The 17911-nt window shown below is 34.5% G+C and overlaps 1 protein-coding gene across 2 annotated transcripts; it reads left to right on the top strand.

Annotated features, from left to right (window-relative positions):
• The first annotated feature begins 4805 nt into the window (after window positions 1-4805).
• Window positions 4806-17641, top strand: LOC127119048 (mediator of RNA polymerase II transcription subunit 25). Of its 2 annotated transcripts, XM_051049267.1 has the most exons (15): window positions 4807-5257; window positions 6023-6053; window positions 7282-7345; window positions 8020-8150; window positions 10336-10545; window positions 10653-10718; window positions 11285-11489; window positions 12922-12989; window positions 13104-13928; window positions 14567-14620; window positions 14775-14803; window positions 16143-16211; window positions 16299-16383; window positions 16781-16867; window positions 16960-17641. In XM_051049267.1, exons 1-15 carry the CDS (start codon window positions 5157-5159, stop codon window positions 17392-17394), a joined length of 2460 nt encoding a protein of 819 aa, XP_050905224.1. In that variant the 5' UTR covers window positions 4807-5156; the 3' UTR covers window positions 17395-17641. The 2 variants fall into 2 exon arrangements, with proteins under 2 accessions (XP_050905223.1, XP_050905224.1); XM_051049266.1 differs by having other exon boundaries at window positions 4806-5257; window positions 16143-16383.
• The last annotated feature ends 270 nt before the right edge of the window (window positions 17642-17911 follow it).

The raw sequence follows: 17911 nt of genomic DNA, 5'->3' as shown, positions 1-17911 counted from the left end.
TGCCTTTTGGTTTAAAGATGCTGGTGCAACTTACCAGAGAGCAATGACTACTCTTTTTCATGATATGATGCATAAAGAGATAGAAGTTTATGTCGGCGACATGATTGCTAAATCAATTGATAAAGAGGAACATGTTGAGCATTTGTTGAAGCTATTCCAGCATTTGAGGAAGTATAAACTCCGTCTGAATCCCAATAAGTGTACTTTTGGTGTTCGTTCTGGTAAGTTGTTGGGCTTTATTGTCAGCGAAAAGGATATTGAAGTTGATCCTGCCAAGGTCAAAGCAATACAAGAGATGCCTGCGCCCAAAACTGAGAAGCAAGTCACAGGTTTTCTCGGCCGCTTGAATTATATTTCCAGATTCATTTCCCACATGACTGCCACATGTGCGCCTATATTCAAGCTTCTTCAGAAAGACCAGTCTTGTGATTGGACCGAAGATTGCCAGAAAGCATTTGATAGTATCAAAGAATATTTGCTTGAACCTTCGATTTTGTCTCCACCTGTTGAAGGAAGACCATTGATTATGTATTTGACTGTGCTAGAAGATAGTATGGGTTGTGTTCTTGGTCAGCAAGATGAGACTGGGAAGAAAGAATTTGCAATTTACTACCTCAGTAAGAAGTTCACCGGCTGTGAGACTCGGTATTCAATGCTTGAGAAAACTTGTTGCGCATATGCTTGGGCTGCTAAGCGTCTGCACCAGTATATGTTGAATCATACCACTTGGTTGATATCTAAAATGGATTCGATCAAGTATATATTTGAGAAGTCTGCTTTAACTGGGAGAATTGCCCGTTGGCAGATGTTGTTATCAGAGTATGATATCGAATACCGATCTCATAAAGCAATCAAAGGTAGTTTCTTGGCTGACCATTTGGCTCACCAACCAATTGAAGATTATCAGTCAGTACAATATGATTTTCATGATGAAGAGATTTTGTACTTGAAAATGAAAGATTGTGATGAACCATTGCTAGATGAAGGGCCAGAGCCTGGTTCCCATTGGGGCATGGTATTTGATGTAGCTGTTAATCAATATGGAAATGGAATTGGGGAAGTAATTATTACTCCTCAAGGCACACATCTACCATTTACATCTAGATTGACTTTCAAGTGCACAAACAACATGGCAGAATATGAAGCTTGCATTATGGGGGCTTGAAGAGGCCATGAATCTCAGAATCAAATATTTGGATGTCTTTGGTGATTCAGCTTTGGTAGTGAATCGGATCAAAGGAGAATGAGAGACAAATCAACCCGGTTTAGTACCATATAGAGATTATGCGAGGAGGATTTCAACTTTCTTTACAAAGGTTGAGTTTCATCATATCCCTCGAGATGAGAACCGGATGGCAGATGCTCTTGCAACGTTGGCATCAATGATTGTATTAAAGTATTGGAATGAAGTTCCCAATTTATCTGTGATGCGTCTTGATAGGCCAGCTCATGTGTTTGCTGTTGAAGAGATCAAAGATGAGAACTCGTGGTATTACGACATCAAGTGTTTCCTCCAAAGTCAAATTTACCCGCCTGAGGCATCTTTAAAAGATAAGAAGACTTTGAGAAGATTAGCCGGCAATTTCTACTTGAATGGTGATGTACTGTACAAGAGAAACTTCGACATGGTTTTGCTCAGATGCGTGGATAGACACGAAGCAGACTTGTTGATGACCGAAGTGCATGAAGGTTCCTTTGGTATTCATTCCAATGGACATGCAATGGCAAAAAAGATGTTGCGAGCAGGTTACTATTGACTGACAATGGGATCTGACTGTTGCAAGTTTGTGAAGAAATGTAAACTTTGATATAATATGGATCATGGTCACTAATAGGTTCGTTTGCCATGCGTGTACAGATAATGGACTTAATGTGATTGTGCCTGAATGAAAAAGGACGAAAAATTGGATGAGTAAGTTAGGCCTATGCATAATGACATGATGCGAATTGATTTGTATAGGAATGAGATTTATGTCCGCAAATGCAGAATGTGTTGTTACGATACCCTTAGTTTGCGAGTTAGTACCTATCAATATGACCTTGAGTGAATTAGAGTCTTTATCCTGGAATAATTACATGAGCACCAATGTTTTTCTTCTTAAGAACATGAATGTTTGCTTGAGGACAATCAATGGTTTAAGTGTGAGAGATTTTGATAACATCAAAACATACCACATATTTGGGTCGATTTGTTTTCATTTCTAGCATTATGTTGGTATTTTGTCTAGATTTCAAGTACTTAACCATGTGAGAGTCGTACGCGAATAAATGAGGCAAATCAAATGAAAAATGGAGAAAAATGCATATTTTGCACTCACGACGACCAACATGGCGTTCACCATGGAGCTAGCCATGATGTGGCTGGCGTGTCCCATGACCCAACGGTCACAAAGACCAAGTCTCTGCGTTTTGTGAAGGTGACGTTCTCCATAGGGGGTATGGCGATCGCCATCCCCTATGAAAGCGAAGTAGTCAAATGGTTGAAGCATTCTTCCCCATTTTTCCCTTTTTTCTCTCACATGAATTTAACAACCATTGACTTGATTTCCAGGGCTTTGTAGCGCTATAAATAGTGGTTGAAATAAACATTTGACACCATCCAAGCTTAGTATAACTTAAGCAATATATTTACATTCTAAGATCTTTAATTCTTCACATCGGAGAATTAATTGCATTGCGGTTGTTATTGAGTTTGGAACACTTTATTTTGGATCACTTTATTTTAACCTTGCCAACGTTACTTTCCCGTTCAAGTTTTCCTTCAATTTATTCCTGTATCAGATTCAAGACTCAGTTTGGAGCAAGTTCTTATTATTATCAGCATTATTTATTTCTTTTGTCTATTTACTTATTATTATCAATATTATTTATTTCTTTTGTCTATTTACTTTGCATGCTTGTTATTTTCTTGCCTTACTTTAATTTTGAAGTTTAATTTATTCCATTACACATTCACAATTTTAATCGCCTCTTGTGTTTAATTCTAATTTTCAATCCCTCGCTTTATTGTTTACTATGACCATGTTCAACTAATCTACTAGTGCTGGAATGTGAGGACCGTTGATTCGACGGTACTCAGTCTGTTATTTCCTCAGGCTTACTATTGAGGTTGTTTTGGTTTTTATCTCAATTTTTCGGAAATTAAATTGGTTAGGTTATTACAAGAGTAGAGCCGTAGATACGTCGGGTAAGATCAAAGTTGTCCGGTACCTAAGGTAAAATTGTTAAGTTTTTGATTAATAAACACCACGAGAGCACTTTGTTAATTAATTAGGAGAATTTGATATTTATAGAAAGTGTCTTTAAAACTATTTTCGGGCGCGTTTATAAGTTTAAAATCCGATTATCCGAGCGAAAGTCAGGAACCCTTTAAAGTTTAATTTTCCAACCAAAACCACTTTTTAACTAAGTAACATAATCTAATTTCTAAAAAAGGTTTTCACTACTCTAACGCAAAACGCACCGGGCACACGGGAGCGCACAATATAATTTAGTGAGTAAAACCCAGTTCCGAATACGCGAGAGTGACGATTCCTTTTTAATAAATTATTTTTCAAGTAAGAAAATATTATCCCGTAAGTAGTTCTACTTAGGAATAATACAAGTACTGTTGATCGATGAGAGCCACGTTCCGATATTATATTTCTGAAATCATTCAAGTTTATTATTTTACTTTGTTGTTCCTATTCCATATCTTTACCATCGCCTTAGATAAACACCGTAGCAATAGAAAACGATAGATTGACCATTATATCTCTATGGATTCGACAACCTTTTATATTACTCTGATACACTCCGTATACTTATGGAAAACACCCATCACGTGACTCGTGCGAATGCACAAGTCCTTTGCTAGTAGTTTGTGAAATTTAACAATAACAAACGGTTGAGAATTTTTCTTATATTTTACAATTTTTGTTGTTGATTAATTTAAACATCATTTCATCGTATATTTAATGAGCTATTTTCCTTTACACTACTAAATGATGTTAATTTCTTTTATAATATATAAACTTTACATAAAGAAAATATACAGAAAATAAAATTTCAATAAATTAAATTATTTACAATATTTATACATAGTTTTTTTTATAGTTCTTAAAGTTATTTATAATTTAATAAAATATAATTATTATCTTTTATGTTTTTTATTAAGGTCAATTCTTAAAATCCAAATAACGATTCTAAATTATTTGAAAGAGTCTAATTAGATGAGCTGATGTTATTTTCAAGAAATCTTAATTCAGGTGTATTAATCTCAATAAATATCTCATCTATAACATGAGAAAAGACAATTAAGAAACCACAAAAATACTATAAGAATACGAAATTTCTCACCTCATGTTACCTGTATTCTCCATAGTCAAAAACACATCCAACCGAATTTTTCACCATTCTAAATAAATCTTAAATAATGGATAATTTTTAAAATCTTTAGCCATCCCTACCAACACAAGGATGCTACACATTTGTTCTTTTAACCACATATATAATTTTTTATTTCATTTTACCTTTCATTTATTATAAATATTAACAAATATTTAAAGATTGAAAGTGGAAGTCATGTATCTTATTTTTTTTAAAAACTAATTATCATCTCATATTCACATTATTAATAATTTTTTAAATTTGCATTTTTTTCTCTCTTTTTAAAATCAAAATTATGTTAATTCTTTTCATTTTTTTTTTCTCTTTTTAAAATCAAAATTATGTTAATTCTTTTTTTTTTTCACATCACTAACTTCTAAGAATTGACAGGTTAAAAAAGCGGACATAACATAAACTCTAAACGAGTCCTCATCTGGATACAAGTCTTTTTTTATAATAAAAACTGGCCTGAACGCCAGTACTCCTATATATTAAAGATAATTCTCACCAGAGAAACGAAAACGCTTCCCGTGTTGGCCACTCCACTGGCGATCATCAACGCACAGAAGAATTCTCCTCGTTTTCTTTCCATCTTTTCTCTTATTCCATTCCTACCGCATTCCATATAGTACAATTTCTTTTTATCAATTTTTCATCGAAACTGAAATCAAAACATAAACCCACTCCCATTCTTAATTAAAACAGGCTCTCTTACCTCACATCAACACATAACCTAAAATTCTGTCTCCTCTTTTATTGTTTGTTTGTTTTTGCGATTCTCAAACATCATGGCGGCTGAGAAACAGGTCATTGTCGTCGTCGAAAGTACAGCCGCTATGGGTCCTTACTGGGACACCCTTCATATGGATTATCTAGATAAAATTGTCAGGTTCATTTTTTCTCTTCTCTTTACTTTCTATGCATCCATATTAATATCCTATTTTATTCCATCAATAAAATTAGGGTTTTCTTTTTAGATTTTCCACTAATTCATGTCTTTGATTTTGGCGCTGTTCTCAACTTGGGTTGATTGTTATTGACTAAAAAGTGAAAATGTAATTCTGTGCTTGATTCTGTTTATCAAACTAGGTTGTAAACTATGCCGTCCCAAATTTGTTGTGTTTTGTGATTCATATCCCATGAATCCATACCTATTTCCACGAATTCATATATATATTTCCATTAATCCATACAATATTTACCGATCCAAATGCTTCATCTTATCAGAAAAACTAAAAAAAAACTTTTATGGATGGAAATGCAAAAGTTACTTTTCATCGCGGATGAAAGTGACTTTCTGAAAATAAAAAAATCAAAAGCAAACAATTTGTTGGATCTTATCGAGAACCAGTGATTGGGATTCAACATTAGTCTTAGCTTAATGAAATAGTCTTTTGCTTACAAGATTTAGACCTTGACACTTAATAAAAGTCATGCATCAGCGAGCTTAAATGTTGGACAGTTCCATATATATATATATATATATATATTATATATATATATATATATATATATATATATATATATATATATGCAAATTTCAGTTACTCGGTCTTATCGCAAGTGTCAAGTTGTTTTAAAGGCGTTTTAAAGGCCATATAATCGTATAGATCATATGATCCACCTGTTTTAACCTATTATGGTATTCTTACAGGAGCATTAGTGGGAATGAATCAACTGGGCAGGTATACATTTTCTTACTTTGGTGAAAATTTCATTCTTTGAAAACAAATGAAAGAAAATATTAGTATCTATCATCTGTCTCAAGGGCTTTGGCTTATATCATATTTAGTGAATATATGTAGGTATTTTCATTGGCTTTGGATCAAAACGTTTCCTTTTTCAAGGGCTTGCTTTTAGCCCAAAGTTTTTCTTAAGGAATGCTATTATATATCATTCCCCCAACCCCATTCTCAACGTATCTTAAAGATATTATTGCTAGTGTCTTTAATGCAATAATTCCCTAAAATCAGTAATCCTAAATATCACTGGAAAACTTCAAAATGTTGTTTTCTCTTCATTGCCTAGGTTTTATAACCTATATTTAGGTGACATCTCTAGCAACTGTGGGACTTGTTTTTCTTTTTTCCAATATCATATCATCTGTCTCAGATGTTTTCGTTTTTTTGGTCAATGTCCATTAGGGAATCAAATTGATGTTGTAGAAGAATATTCCAGCCTGTCTTGTATGAGTGTTTTTTGGCTTCATTGGAGCAACTGAAATTCTACCATTGATAAAAAAAACTCTGATATCTTGATATTAATTATTACTAATTAGTTAGAATTGAAGAAATTGAGAGTCATGAAAACTACTATTGTCGTGTAATTTAATAGTATGTTGAAGATTTAGAGAAGTGTGTATAGATACATAGAAGAAGGGTTTATAATTAGTTTATATTGTGCACAATGCAATAATACATTGTACTTTATCAACTATTGACAATATTGGGAAAACTTAAGTCCTACGTTGACTAGAGATAAGGTGTAAAAATAGTTTATACTGAATAGCCATTCCTTATCTTATAAGTCGGTTTTATGAGATTAAGTTAGACCCAACCTAAAATCAAAGACATTATTAGAATCTATCCAAGATCCACGGTTGGTCCACTATATATTATCCACACACCAAGCCCCTAGTGCTGGGTGCGAGTTGATGTATTTGAAAAAATCCAAATCCTACGTTGACTAGAGACTTGTAAAGAGTTTATGAATAATTAATATTCATCAACGTTAAGAACCACATTTGTGGGGTTCGGTACCTAAAATCTAAGACAAAAAAGATAAGTTGTTTTGGTAACTCATTACTTAGAAAGGTTAGACGTGTATTTGTTCGAATCATACTAGTAAAATGTGTTAATCTCCCTGTCTTGTGATTTATCTATTGACCTTTATCATTTTACCTTTCTTTTGCAGAAGCCTTCTGTTTCCAATGTTGAGTTTGCCCTAGTCACCTATAATACTCATGGGTGTTATTCTGGTACAGTTTTACTAATTTTTTAATTTTCCACTCTATGAATCATTGCTTTGTTAAAGCTGTTAATGTCATGATTTTTGCATAGCCTTAGAAGTTAGAATTAACTTCTTGCTGCTATCCATGCCAGTTGATTTATTTTTAATTTATACCAGTTCCCCCCCAAAAAGAAGGAAAAATGACTAAATTTACCATTAAAATTTCCACAGTTTGATCACTCATGTGTGAGTATGAGATGTTAAACTATAAAACAAAGTTTTACTATCGAAAACACCGTTTTTAGGATGCTGGAATTCTATCTATCTTCTTATACCAGTTCCCATATTTAAATAAACTGATACATACTGATAAAGAAGGAAAAATGACATAACTTATTTGTACTGATAAAATTTCTACAGTTTGATTACATATGTATGAGTGAGATGTTAAACTATAAAACAAACAGTTTGATTACAAATTTTTAAGATTTTAGGATGCTTGAATTCTATTTGTCTTCTTTTACAATAGCAAATGGGTGTTCGAATGTAGGAAGTTAGACTATAGTGATTTCACTTTCCATAGCATAATCTCTCGGACTTCAAGGATTATTGAAATCTGCCCAACTTCTTTTACGCTGGCAAATTTATTTGCAATGGGCAATCTAATGAGTATTTTTATTAACTTAGCATCATTGGATGCAGGTATCCTTGTGCAACGCTCTGGTTGGACGCGAGACCCTGATGTTTTCTTACAGTGGCTATCATCTATACCCTTTTCTGGTGGTGGTTTTAATGACGCAGCAATTGCTGAAGGGCTTGCTGAAGCTCTGATGGTACACATGCTCTATATACCCTGCTCCTGTTAATTCTTGTAACTTTTAAACAATATATGTTGATCCAGGTTCCTTCATAATGTTTCCTTTTAATCCTCTATTATCTCTATGGTTGTGCACATGCATATATTGTGTGTTTCCTTTTAATCCTCTATTATCTCTATGGTTGTGCACATGCATATATTGTGTGTTGTGTATGAATCTTTTAATGATGTCTTGGCTTCATTTATTTTAATCAAAATATTCTCATGTAACAAATGAAATGCTGGTTTACATATGAAATTTAAGATGATTTACAGGTTATTGTAATAGTTGTGGGTTGCAGAACTTTTCCTAAATTTCATTACCTAAATTTTGTTTACGTGCAAAGTTTTGTCTTGCTGTCCTGTTGAAGTTTTAATTGTGGTTGTATGTATTTGAGCTAAATTATGCGTCATAACAGAGCTTATGGTTATAGTTTTGGAGCTACATTGGCCTTATTGCTTTATAATGGCTCAATTTAATATGATTTGAGCTAACAATCTGAGTTGAAATGTTCACAAATTTTATTTTGGTCCTCGTGTGAAATTTATTTACATATGACTATTATGTTACAAATTGTGGTTATTAAATATAAAAAAAAATTGTCCATGTAAATGTGGTGAAAAGGCTTCCTTGTAATCCTAGCCAAAGATTTGTCTATAATTTTAAAACTCACTTGAGTAGTTGTTGAAGTTATAGGCTTTAGATAAAACAAGGAAAATAATAAAAATTATTGTTATGCTGAAATAACATTGATAATGATTTATTCTTGGTACAAAAGACCACACTCTCCTGGTACAAAAGACCACACTCTCCTGGTACAAAAGACCACACTCTCCGTTCCCTATTATAATAAGACTCTTATAAATTTTACGGTTATTAAGAAAAGTGGTTGTAACCGTGATTGTCAGGATCGCGCTATAACTCCTGAGATCGTACATCTCTCGTGTGCCTGTGACTGTTCTCCGTGTTGGAATGTTTTAAAATCCTAAACTCTAAATCATAAATCATAAACCTTAAATCCTAAATCCTATAAGTTTCACAGTTATTTACAAAAGTGGTTGTAACCGTGATTGTCAGGATTGCGCTATAACTTCTGAGATCGTGCATCTCTCGTGTGCCTGGAACTGTTCTCTGTGTTGGAGCATTTTAAAATCGTGGATAATGGCGGTGCTGTTGACGCGTAGGCGAAAAGCGTTAGATTGTTAGTAGGGTTGAGAAATGCCAACCTTACTAACTGGGGCCTAAGACCTAGCTTACGCAGGTCTCGGGTCAAACTTTTTTTTTATTAACTAGAAAAGGCCCAAATTTTTTTATAAGTCTATTTAGTTAAAATGACTAAGTCACATGTCATAAAAAAAACTTTTTAATTTGTATGCATATCAGACCGACCTATTTAAATAAATATGAATAATTTTATTATTATTATTATTATTATTATTATAATATTGCATTTTATACTTTGAATTAGAATACAAAAATAAAGTTTATTTAACTTGAAAAACTTAGGAATAAATTTGTGAACATTTCAACTCAGATTGATGAGTCAAATCATATCAAATTGAGCCATTATGAACCAATAAGGCCAATGTAGCTCCAAAACTATAACCATTAGCTTTGTTATGACACATAACTTCGACAAATTGATCTTGAAGAACTTACGAATATAAATTGAAAATACCTTATGAACAATGTCATAAGTTGTTTTATAAGTTCTCTTAACAAATAGTCTCACAACTTATGCTACTACGTAAGCTTAAATAATTCAATGCAAACAAATTTTTAGTCTCATTGGTCTTTTAACTTGTTAGTCTATTTAAACATGAGTTAAATTGCATTGTTCAAATGAAATGGACTTTTAAATAGGCTAACATGCCAACTATGCCTTCGAAAAAGCTAGACTCCGGCCTAAAAATAAGCATATGACAGGTTATAGGTCAGACTTAGGTCTTCACTTTTTTAGCAGGCCTGACTTAGGCTTAGTTTGTATGTATTTTTTGAAGTGTAAAATCTTAAGCAGTTTCTTTATATATATGCTCTTCATAGCTCATGCCCTTTAATAGATTATTCCACATAATTCCAACATGCTTTTTCGAAAATTTATAAACATATCTTTGTCTGTAAGATGAATTTTAATGCTCAAACTCAATACTGGAATGCTTAGATGTTCCCCCCTTCTCAAAGTGGAGGCCCAAATCAGCAGAATGTGGATATGCACATGCATTGTATCCTTGTGGCAGCCAGTAATCCTTACCCGTTGCAGACACCCGTATATGTTCCGCAACTGCAGAGCGTAGAGCAGAGTGAATCTATTGACTCAGACCCAGGGAACCAGCTATATGATGCTGAAGCTGTTGCTAAAGCGTTTCCGCAGGTACTTTGTTTTATTTATTTTATTTTTATGGCACTCTATCTCCTCTATGCTGTAAGACTTTATATCTATTCACACTTTATTAATGGAATGTGATATTCTATATACAGTTTTCTATTTCTCTATCGATCATCTGCCCAAAACAACTTCCGAAAGTTAAAGCCATTTACAGTGCGGTAAGGATGACTTATCACTCCCAAGCTCACATTTACTGGAATAGTTTTGTATTTTTTGAAATTAATAGATGTTAAGAAATGTGGTTGAGGCTAATTCAACCCTATAAAACCGGTTTTTAAGGTGAGGATTATTCCCACTTATAAGCCATGTTCAGACCATATATTGTCCGATGTGAGACTCTTAACACCCCCTCACGCATAGGACTGGACATCTGGAGAGTGGAAAAAAATGGTGGGTGGTCCGATAGCGGAAACGTGATAGCAGGTAACCCACCTGATCTTAAATGAGACTCTGATACCATGTTAAAAAATGTGGTTGAGTCTAACTCAACCCTATAAAACCGGCTTTTAGGGTGAAGATTACCCCCACTTATAAGCACATGTTCAAACCATATATTGTCCGATATAGGAAACTTAACAATAGACACTAATATTTTCAAGATCACCGAAAATGTTCTAATATTTTAAAAGATATACTAAACATTTTAAGTTATTTTATGGCTATTATTAAAAAAAGTAACTTTTTTCCTGCTATTGAATAATTTTGTATCCTTTTGACACTGTAGGGAAAACGAAATAATAGAGCTGCTGATCCACCCGTTGATGCTAAAACCACTCATTTCCTTGTTTTAATATCAGAAGGTTTCAGGGAAGCCCGTGGTGCCTTGAGTCGTTCTGGAGCAAACTTGCCTTCAAATCAAAGTCCTGTGAAAGTAGATTCTGCATCTACAATACCAGTTACGGGGGCACCCCCAACTACATTACCATCAGGTTGTTTATGCATGCAGTATGTGCATCCCTTATTTGATACCAATATTAAGTAATGGGCATGTACTTCAAAAAATAAGTTTGCATGCTTTATTTTTATTTATAGTGTTTTTCCTTTTGCATAAATTTGAACACCAGCTCCTTAGCACTTTTAGCTGGAATTTTGTTCAGAAATTTATTCTTGAGGTGTAAGGATAATATTTATTTGATTATGTTTATGGTTTTGCAACCAATGAATCCTAGAAGGATGGAGCGAGAAATTGAGGATATTAACTGTGACAGAAATAATTGATTGTAGAAGGACTGACCTTTTCTCTTATTCCTATCAAGGAGACTGAGTCAGGGCAAACTCTTGTTAAAAGAAAGTTAGTTGGGTAGGGTCACTCTAAGATCCAGAAACCCCAGGTCAGGGGAGAGATTCTCCACGTGGATGACCTGTCAGGTTATAACTTAGATTGGTGAATGGGACCAACACCTATGTTACCCCAACAAGCTTAAGCCTTCCTACATATGTGGGCTCACCTTGAACCTGTTGAACAAGTGCTTGGGGGGAGTACTGTCAGACTTATTGGGAAAATTCCAAGTCTCACATTGGATAGAGATAGAGCCTTGAAAGAGCTTATATAGAGTGACATCCCTCACCTTACTAGTCGGTTTTGTAAGGATGAGTTAGACCAAATTCTAATATGGTATCACGCCCTATCGATCGAACAATGAGCCGCTCACCATTTATATTCATGCACCAAACTCAAAAGAGTGTTGGGCGTGAGGGGGTGTATTGGGAAAATCTCAAGTCCCACATTGGTTAGAGATAGAGCCTTGAAAGAGTTTATAAAGAGTGACACCCCTCACCTTATGCCAAACTCTAATATAGACGGGTGCTCTTATTGGTGAGAGTATCATTTACTTTCTTCCCATTGCAAGGAAATTCATCCCCATCCACTGTAAATTACTTTACTGTTTTATTCATCTTGTAAAGGGGAATTGTTCTGAGTTTTTCAATCATTCTATCTCCATCAGTTTCAGTTTATCAGTGTTCGTTCCTATCAAACTACAACTGTACGGAGATCTGAAATAACAGCAAACTAACATAAAAAATACAACACCTGAATTAGAACAGTTAAACTGTACTCTAATAAAATATATGTTGTGGCAGTCAATTTTGTAAAAAATAATGATCTTGGTTGAAAGTTTTCTTACATTGTTATACTTTTAAAAGGAAAGAATAAGACTCATTCTTTTGTCATTATGGATATCACTGTATTTTGTATTTAGCTGTAAAGGTTAGTAAGAAAATTCATGGACAGGTAGTTGCTTTAGAGCTCTAGTTTGTCATGCTTGGTTGGTCAGCAGTTTATTCGTAGTGGCTTATATATTCTTTTGACATTGTGGTTTTAAAGGTGTTTTAGTTTAACAAGTTTTCTGTGATTTTTAGTGAATGGATCTATTGCAAACCGACAACCAATACCTGCTGGGACTGTAACTCCTGCTACTGTTAAAGTGGTAAACTTACATCTAGATAAAATATTTAACTTTTATCTAAACTGAGCACTTTAATTCTGTGATCATAATTCGATTTTTTTAAAATGACCCTGAATTTGTATGATAATTCTTCAGGAACCAGTTCCCGTAACTTCCATGGTAACTGGGTCAGCTTTTCATCATAATTCGTCAGTTGCACGTCCTACTAGTACTGTTCAAGGAGTTCCAAGCTTGCAGACATCTTCTCCGTCTTCTGTTTCTCAAGATATTATGACGAGTAATGAAAATGCACAGGATACAAAGCCAATAGTGTCAATGTTGCAGCCGCGTCCTGTGAATCAAGCTCAAGCAAATGTGAACATTTTGAATAATCTCTCTCAAGCACGGCAGGTAATGAACTCTGCTGCTTTAAGTGGCGGAACTTCTATGGGACTTCCATCAATGGGTCAGACTCCTGTTGCCATTCACATGTCAAACATGATATCTAGTGGGACGACATCTTCTGGACCTGCAGGTCAAAATGTATTTTCATCTGGACCGCCAGCAATAACTAGTTCTGGATCTCTTACTGCTTCTGCACAGGTCGGACAAAACTCAGGTCTTGCTTCATTACCATCAGCCACTTCTAATTTGTCTTCAAGTCCAAACAATGGGATTTCACAACCATCAACTAATCTTCAAGGAGCGGTTAGTATGGGACAACAGGTTCCCGGTATGAACCCAGGAAACCTTTCAGGGGCCCAAATGGCACAAGGCGGAGTTAACATGAGCCAAAATGTAATGAATGGCCTTGGTCAATCAGGTGTCTCTTCTGGAGCTGGCGCAATGGTCCCTACTCCAGGAATGACTCAACAAGTACAATCAGGCATGCCATCACTTGCAAATAATGCAGCTACTGCTAATATGCCTTTGTCACAACAGACAGCTTCTGCACAATCCAAATATATAAGGGTCTGGGAGGTATGTTCACTTTCTTCATTGTTTTATGGGAGTATGTCAGATGTTCAGAACTTCGGTCTTTATGCTATGTATAACTAGACCTTATATATATTGACACATTTTTTAGTGCATTATTCATTATTCAATTTCAATGATCATAACTTCGTTGATTTGTTTGCTATGTCATTTTGCGTCATGCAGAAACGTAAAGGCGGTTCTGTCTTTGAATGCAAATCCTTTCATTAATTACTTTTAAAAATAAAATCAATGTCAACAATTTATTTAGAAAACAGCTAAGGACCTATAGGAAATTTGCAATAGGACATTAATGAGTAACCTATGATGCATAGGTACGGGTACGGTACCCGGTGCAGGTACTGATACCGGTACGGGATACGGCATTTTTAAAAAAATAAGGTACATGTACGTTAATAAGAAATAAGATTTTTTTATAAAATGTATGAGTAGAGAGCTAAATTGTTAGGTTCATAACAGAAGACTACTATAAAAAATTGAAAAAACCAAAAATACTGTAAAGAAATAATCATTTGTGTTTGTCAAAGTGAACAAGTGGTGCTAGAGTGGTGGCAATTTATGATGGGATTTATTTAGCATGCTTGTACATCAGATCTATTGTTCAATAATTGAAATTCATGCAGGGAAGCTTATCGGGACAAAGGCAAGGACAGCCAGTATTTATCACGAAACTCGAAGTATGTTCCCAACTGCGAGATAAAATTTATATTTTTTTTACTTGTTTTAATCTATTTCAGTTATGCTTTTTCATTTTTCAAGCCTGCTATCATTTCCCTGAATAGTTATTTGACATGTATTCCTGATGCACATCCATCCATTTCTCTGTGACAGGGTTACAGGAGTTCTTCTGCCTCGGAGACGTAAGTTTCAAGTTGTATTATCTTTTCTCAAAAGACTAGATTATATTGTAGTTTAAGTTTATAATACTATTGCCACAAAATTATTTTTAATAGTATTTGGTATTGCGACTTTGGTCTTTAAACTTTAGTCAAAGAATATTTGCTGTGATATTTTTATAGATAATTAGTATTTTCTTAACATGGTTTGCTCAGGAAAATTTTCTTAGTTCTGTTTAACTTTGATCAATAATTAATTCATGCTAAGATATTTTTATATATAAATAAAAAAATTATAAGGGGGGATTACAATAGAGGACAAGTTATCTTCTAAAAGAAACCACAATGAAGAAAATAAACTTCAAACCCCTATATGAACCCAACAAGCCATCTCCAAAATTTATTACCGTGGATAAATTTGATTAAACTTAAGCTTCAAAAAGTGATTTGTTTCTTAAGAGATTCTATGTTTAGTACAAGAGAAAAATATTAAACAATTAAACTTTAAGTCAATAATGTGTCGCATTGTTTAATTTTTTCGTTTTGAGTTTATTGTTACTTCTAGTCACAGCTTTATGCTTGGCATGTCATTTGTTTGGGACACAACAAAATCCTTGCTTTCATTGTAAGAGCATTTGTATTGCCTGAGAATGGAAGCGATAATAATTCAGTTGGAAAAGAAAAATATTTTGCCTGGAAATGATTTAGCGGTGTTGAGTGTTCTCATGGCATTATAGAATGGCAGATTTTATGGCAGGTACCATAGGGCGCAACACCTGTTATACCCGCAATGTTTTCGTCACAGACCGCAGCGGCATGTTTATATGGCGAATTGTTAGCATACTGCCATAAAACGCCATCCGTTATTGATAACACTGATGGTGTAAATGCATGCCAATAATGACTGCAATTGAATAATCAATAAAGTCATTCTCAATACTTAAGGTCACCAAAAATTTCTGCAACGCCCCACTCTTCATTCAAATTGTTCAACCTAAATTTCTTCTTATTATGTCATTATTTGATTTAAGAAATTGCATTTGCATTTAATGCTCACTCAGCAACTTTGAAGATTATTTTCATATAATCTAAATTTAGTACTAAAATTCATCTGCAATAAAGATTAGTAAAAAATTCAGTTTTATAATTTGCATTTTAAACTAACTTGCTTCAGAACAAAAGAAAATTCCACTCTTAATGGAAGCATCACTTCCTCCAATTTCATTGTAATGATGGAGTCTATATCGGGTTTTTATGATTTTGACTTCCTAATCTGACCCAATCATATTATCCGACATTTTATATCCTCTTCCTAATTCCTTCAATTTACTAATATATTTGATACGACTTCTATTGATCTCAGACTTGCAGCAAACTGGCCTCCTGTGATGCAAATAGTTCGGCTTATCTCTCAGGATCACATGAATAACAAGTATGTCCTTATTTTAATTTGTATTCTTTTAACATATATTGGTGTCTTATGTTCTGTAGATGTGCTAATTTTATATGCTGCGACTAGGCAATATGTTGGAAAGGCAGATTTCCTAGTTTTTCGCGCAATGAACCCTCATGGATTTCTGGGTCAGCTCCAAGAAAAGAAGCTGGTAAGTCATGTGTGAGCTTCTAAATTTTAACTCTTGATGTCAATGTTTTTTAGAAATCTCAATTTTAACTTGTCATTGTTTTTTAGAAATCTCAATTTTAGCTCTTGATGTCAATAATTTTTAAAATTCTCCCTTGATATCATCCCCCAATATCCAGTCCCTGAATAATGGAATTTAGGTTCGGTACTATGAGCATCTCACAACTCAACAACTTAATTCCAGTTGATTCTGAATTAATAATGAATCTCCACGAGTGATAGAATATTAGTTTCATGATACTCTGCAGCCAAGTAACTTGCCTTGGCGACAATCGGCCGTGTTACGTACTTGTCTACATTATGACAGTGGACCATTGATTTTATTATTGTATTCTCTTTAATATGTCATTTAATTTCAGTGTGCAGTTATTCAATTGCCATCACAGACATTGCTACTATCTGTTTCTGACAAGGCCTGCCGCTTGATCGGGATGCTTTTTCCTGGGGTAACATATAGATGTTGATTTTTTAATGTTTAGTTAAAATCTGTGATGGATTAATACTTTGTTTATTTACTGGAAACCTTGATTGCAAGCAGGATATGGTTGTATTTAAGCCACAATTATCCAGTCAGCAGCAGCAACAAATGCAACAGCAACAAATGCAACAACAACAACACCAGCAGATGCAGTCCCAACAGCAGCATCTTCCACAAATGCAGCAGCAGCAGCTTCCTCATATGCAGCAGCAGTTACAACAACAACAGCAGCAGCAGCTTTCCCAGCTTCAACAGCAGCAACTCCCTCAACTTCAACAACAACAGCTTTCACAAATGCAGCAGCAGCAACAACAGCTTCCACAATTACAGCAACTGCAGCATCAACAACTTCCTCAGCAGCAGCAGCAGCAGATGGTTGGGAATGGAATGGGTCAAACTTATGTTCAAGGTCCTGGCCGCTCACAAATGGTTTCACAGGGACAAGTTTCATCACAAGGAGCTACAAACATTGGTGGAGGGAATTTCATGAGTTAGCTCATTTTCTGATACCGTTTCCCCAAGACCGACACAACACAAGTCATGTTTTGGGGATTCTATTTGTTTTATTAAACTTGTATTTCTAGGTTACTAGCATGCAATTGCAAGTACTTAGCTCATAATTTATGGGAGACAGTGATAGGGGTATATGGTCGTTCCATTTCTTTAATCATTGAGCTACTAAAAACTGATAGGTTGTATATATTGAGAGCATACTATAAAGTCATTGGGTTTATGACGGATAGAGAGATTAGTTGCTCGGCGATGAAATGTATTTTTGTGTTGTCTAAAGTTGATATATCACTGGACACCATAAAACTCAACAAAGAGGCCATGATATTGATTATCAGGACTGAAAGGCTAAATGCTATGGTAGACTCCTTAATTTGTAGGACTGCTCGAGATTGCTTGCCGAACCGGTTTAATCTATACATAGAAGTGCACAGGGTACAGTTCACTCAGCATCATGTGCCATAGTAGTGACCTTAAGATTGTATGCCATACTTTATTTGGC

This window comes from Lathyrus oleraceus, chromosome 2 (genome assembly GCF_024323335.1).
Source record: "Lathyrus oleraceus cultivar Zhongwan6 chromosome 2, CAAS_Psat_ZW6_1.0, whole genome shotgun sequence".
Lineage (NCBI taxonomy): Eukaryota > Viridiplantae > Streptophyta > Magnoliopsida > Fabales > Fabaceae > Lathyrus > Lathyrus oleraceus.
The sequence above is the reverse complement of the archived record's forward strand: the minus strand, read 5'-3'. Positions and strand labels throughout refer to the sequence as shown.

What these genes read in the sequence shown, in the direction of transcription:
- LOC127119048 (XM_051049266.1), top strand. Translation starts at nt 5,157, where the DNA reads ATGGCGGCTGAGAAACAGGTCATTGTCGTCGTCGAAAGTACAGCCGCT. An exon ending in TATCTAGATAAAATTGTCAG is followed by an intron (nt 5,258 to 6,022) that starts GTTCATTTTTTC and finishes GTATTCTTACAG; the next exon opens with GAGCATTAGTGGGAATGAAT. An exon ending in AATATATAAGGGTCTGGGAG is followed by an intron (nt 13,929 to 14,566) that starts GTATGTTCACTT and finishes AAATTCATGCAG; the next exon opens with GGAAGCTTATCGGGACAAAG.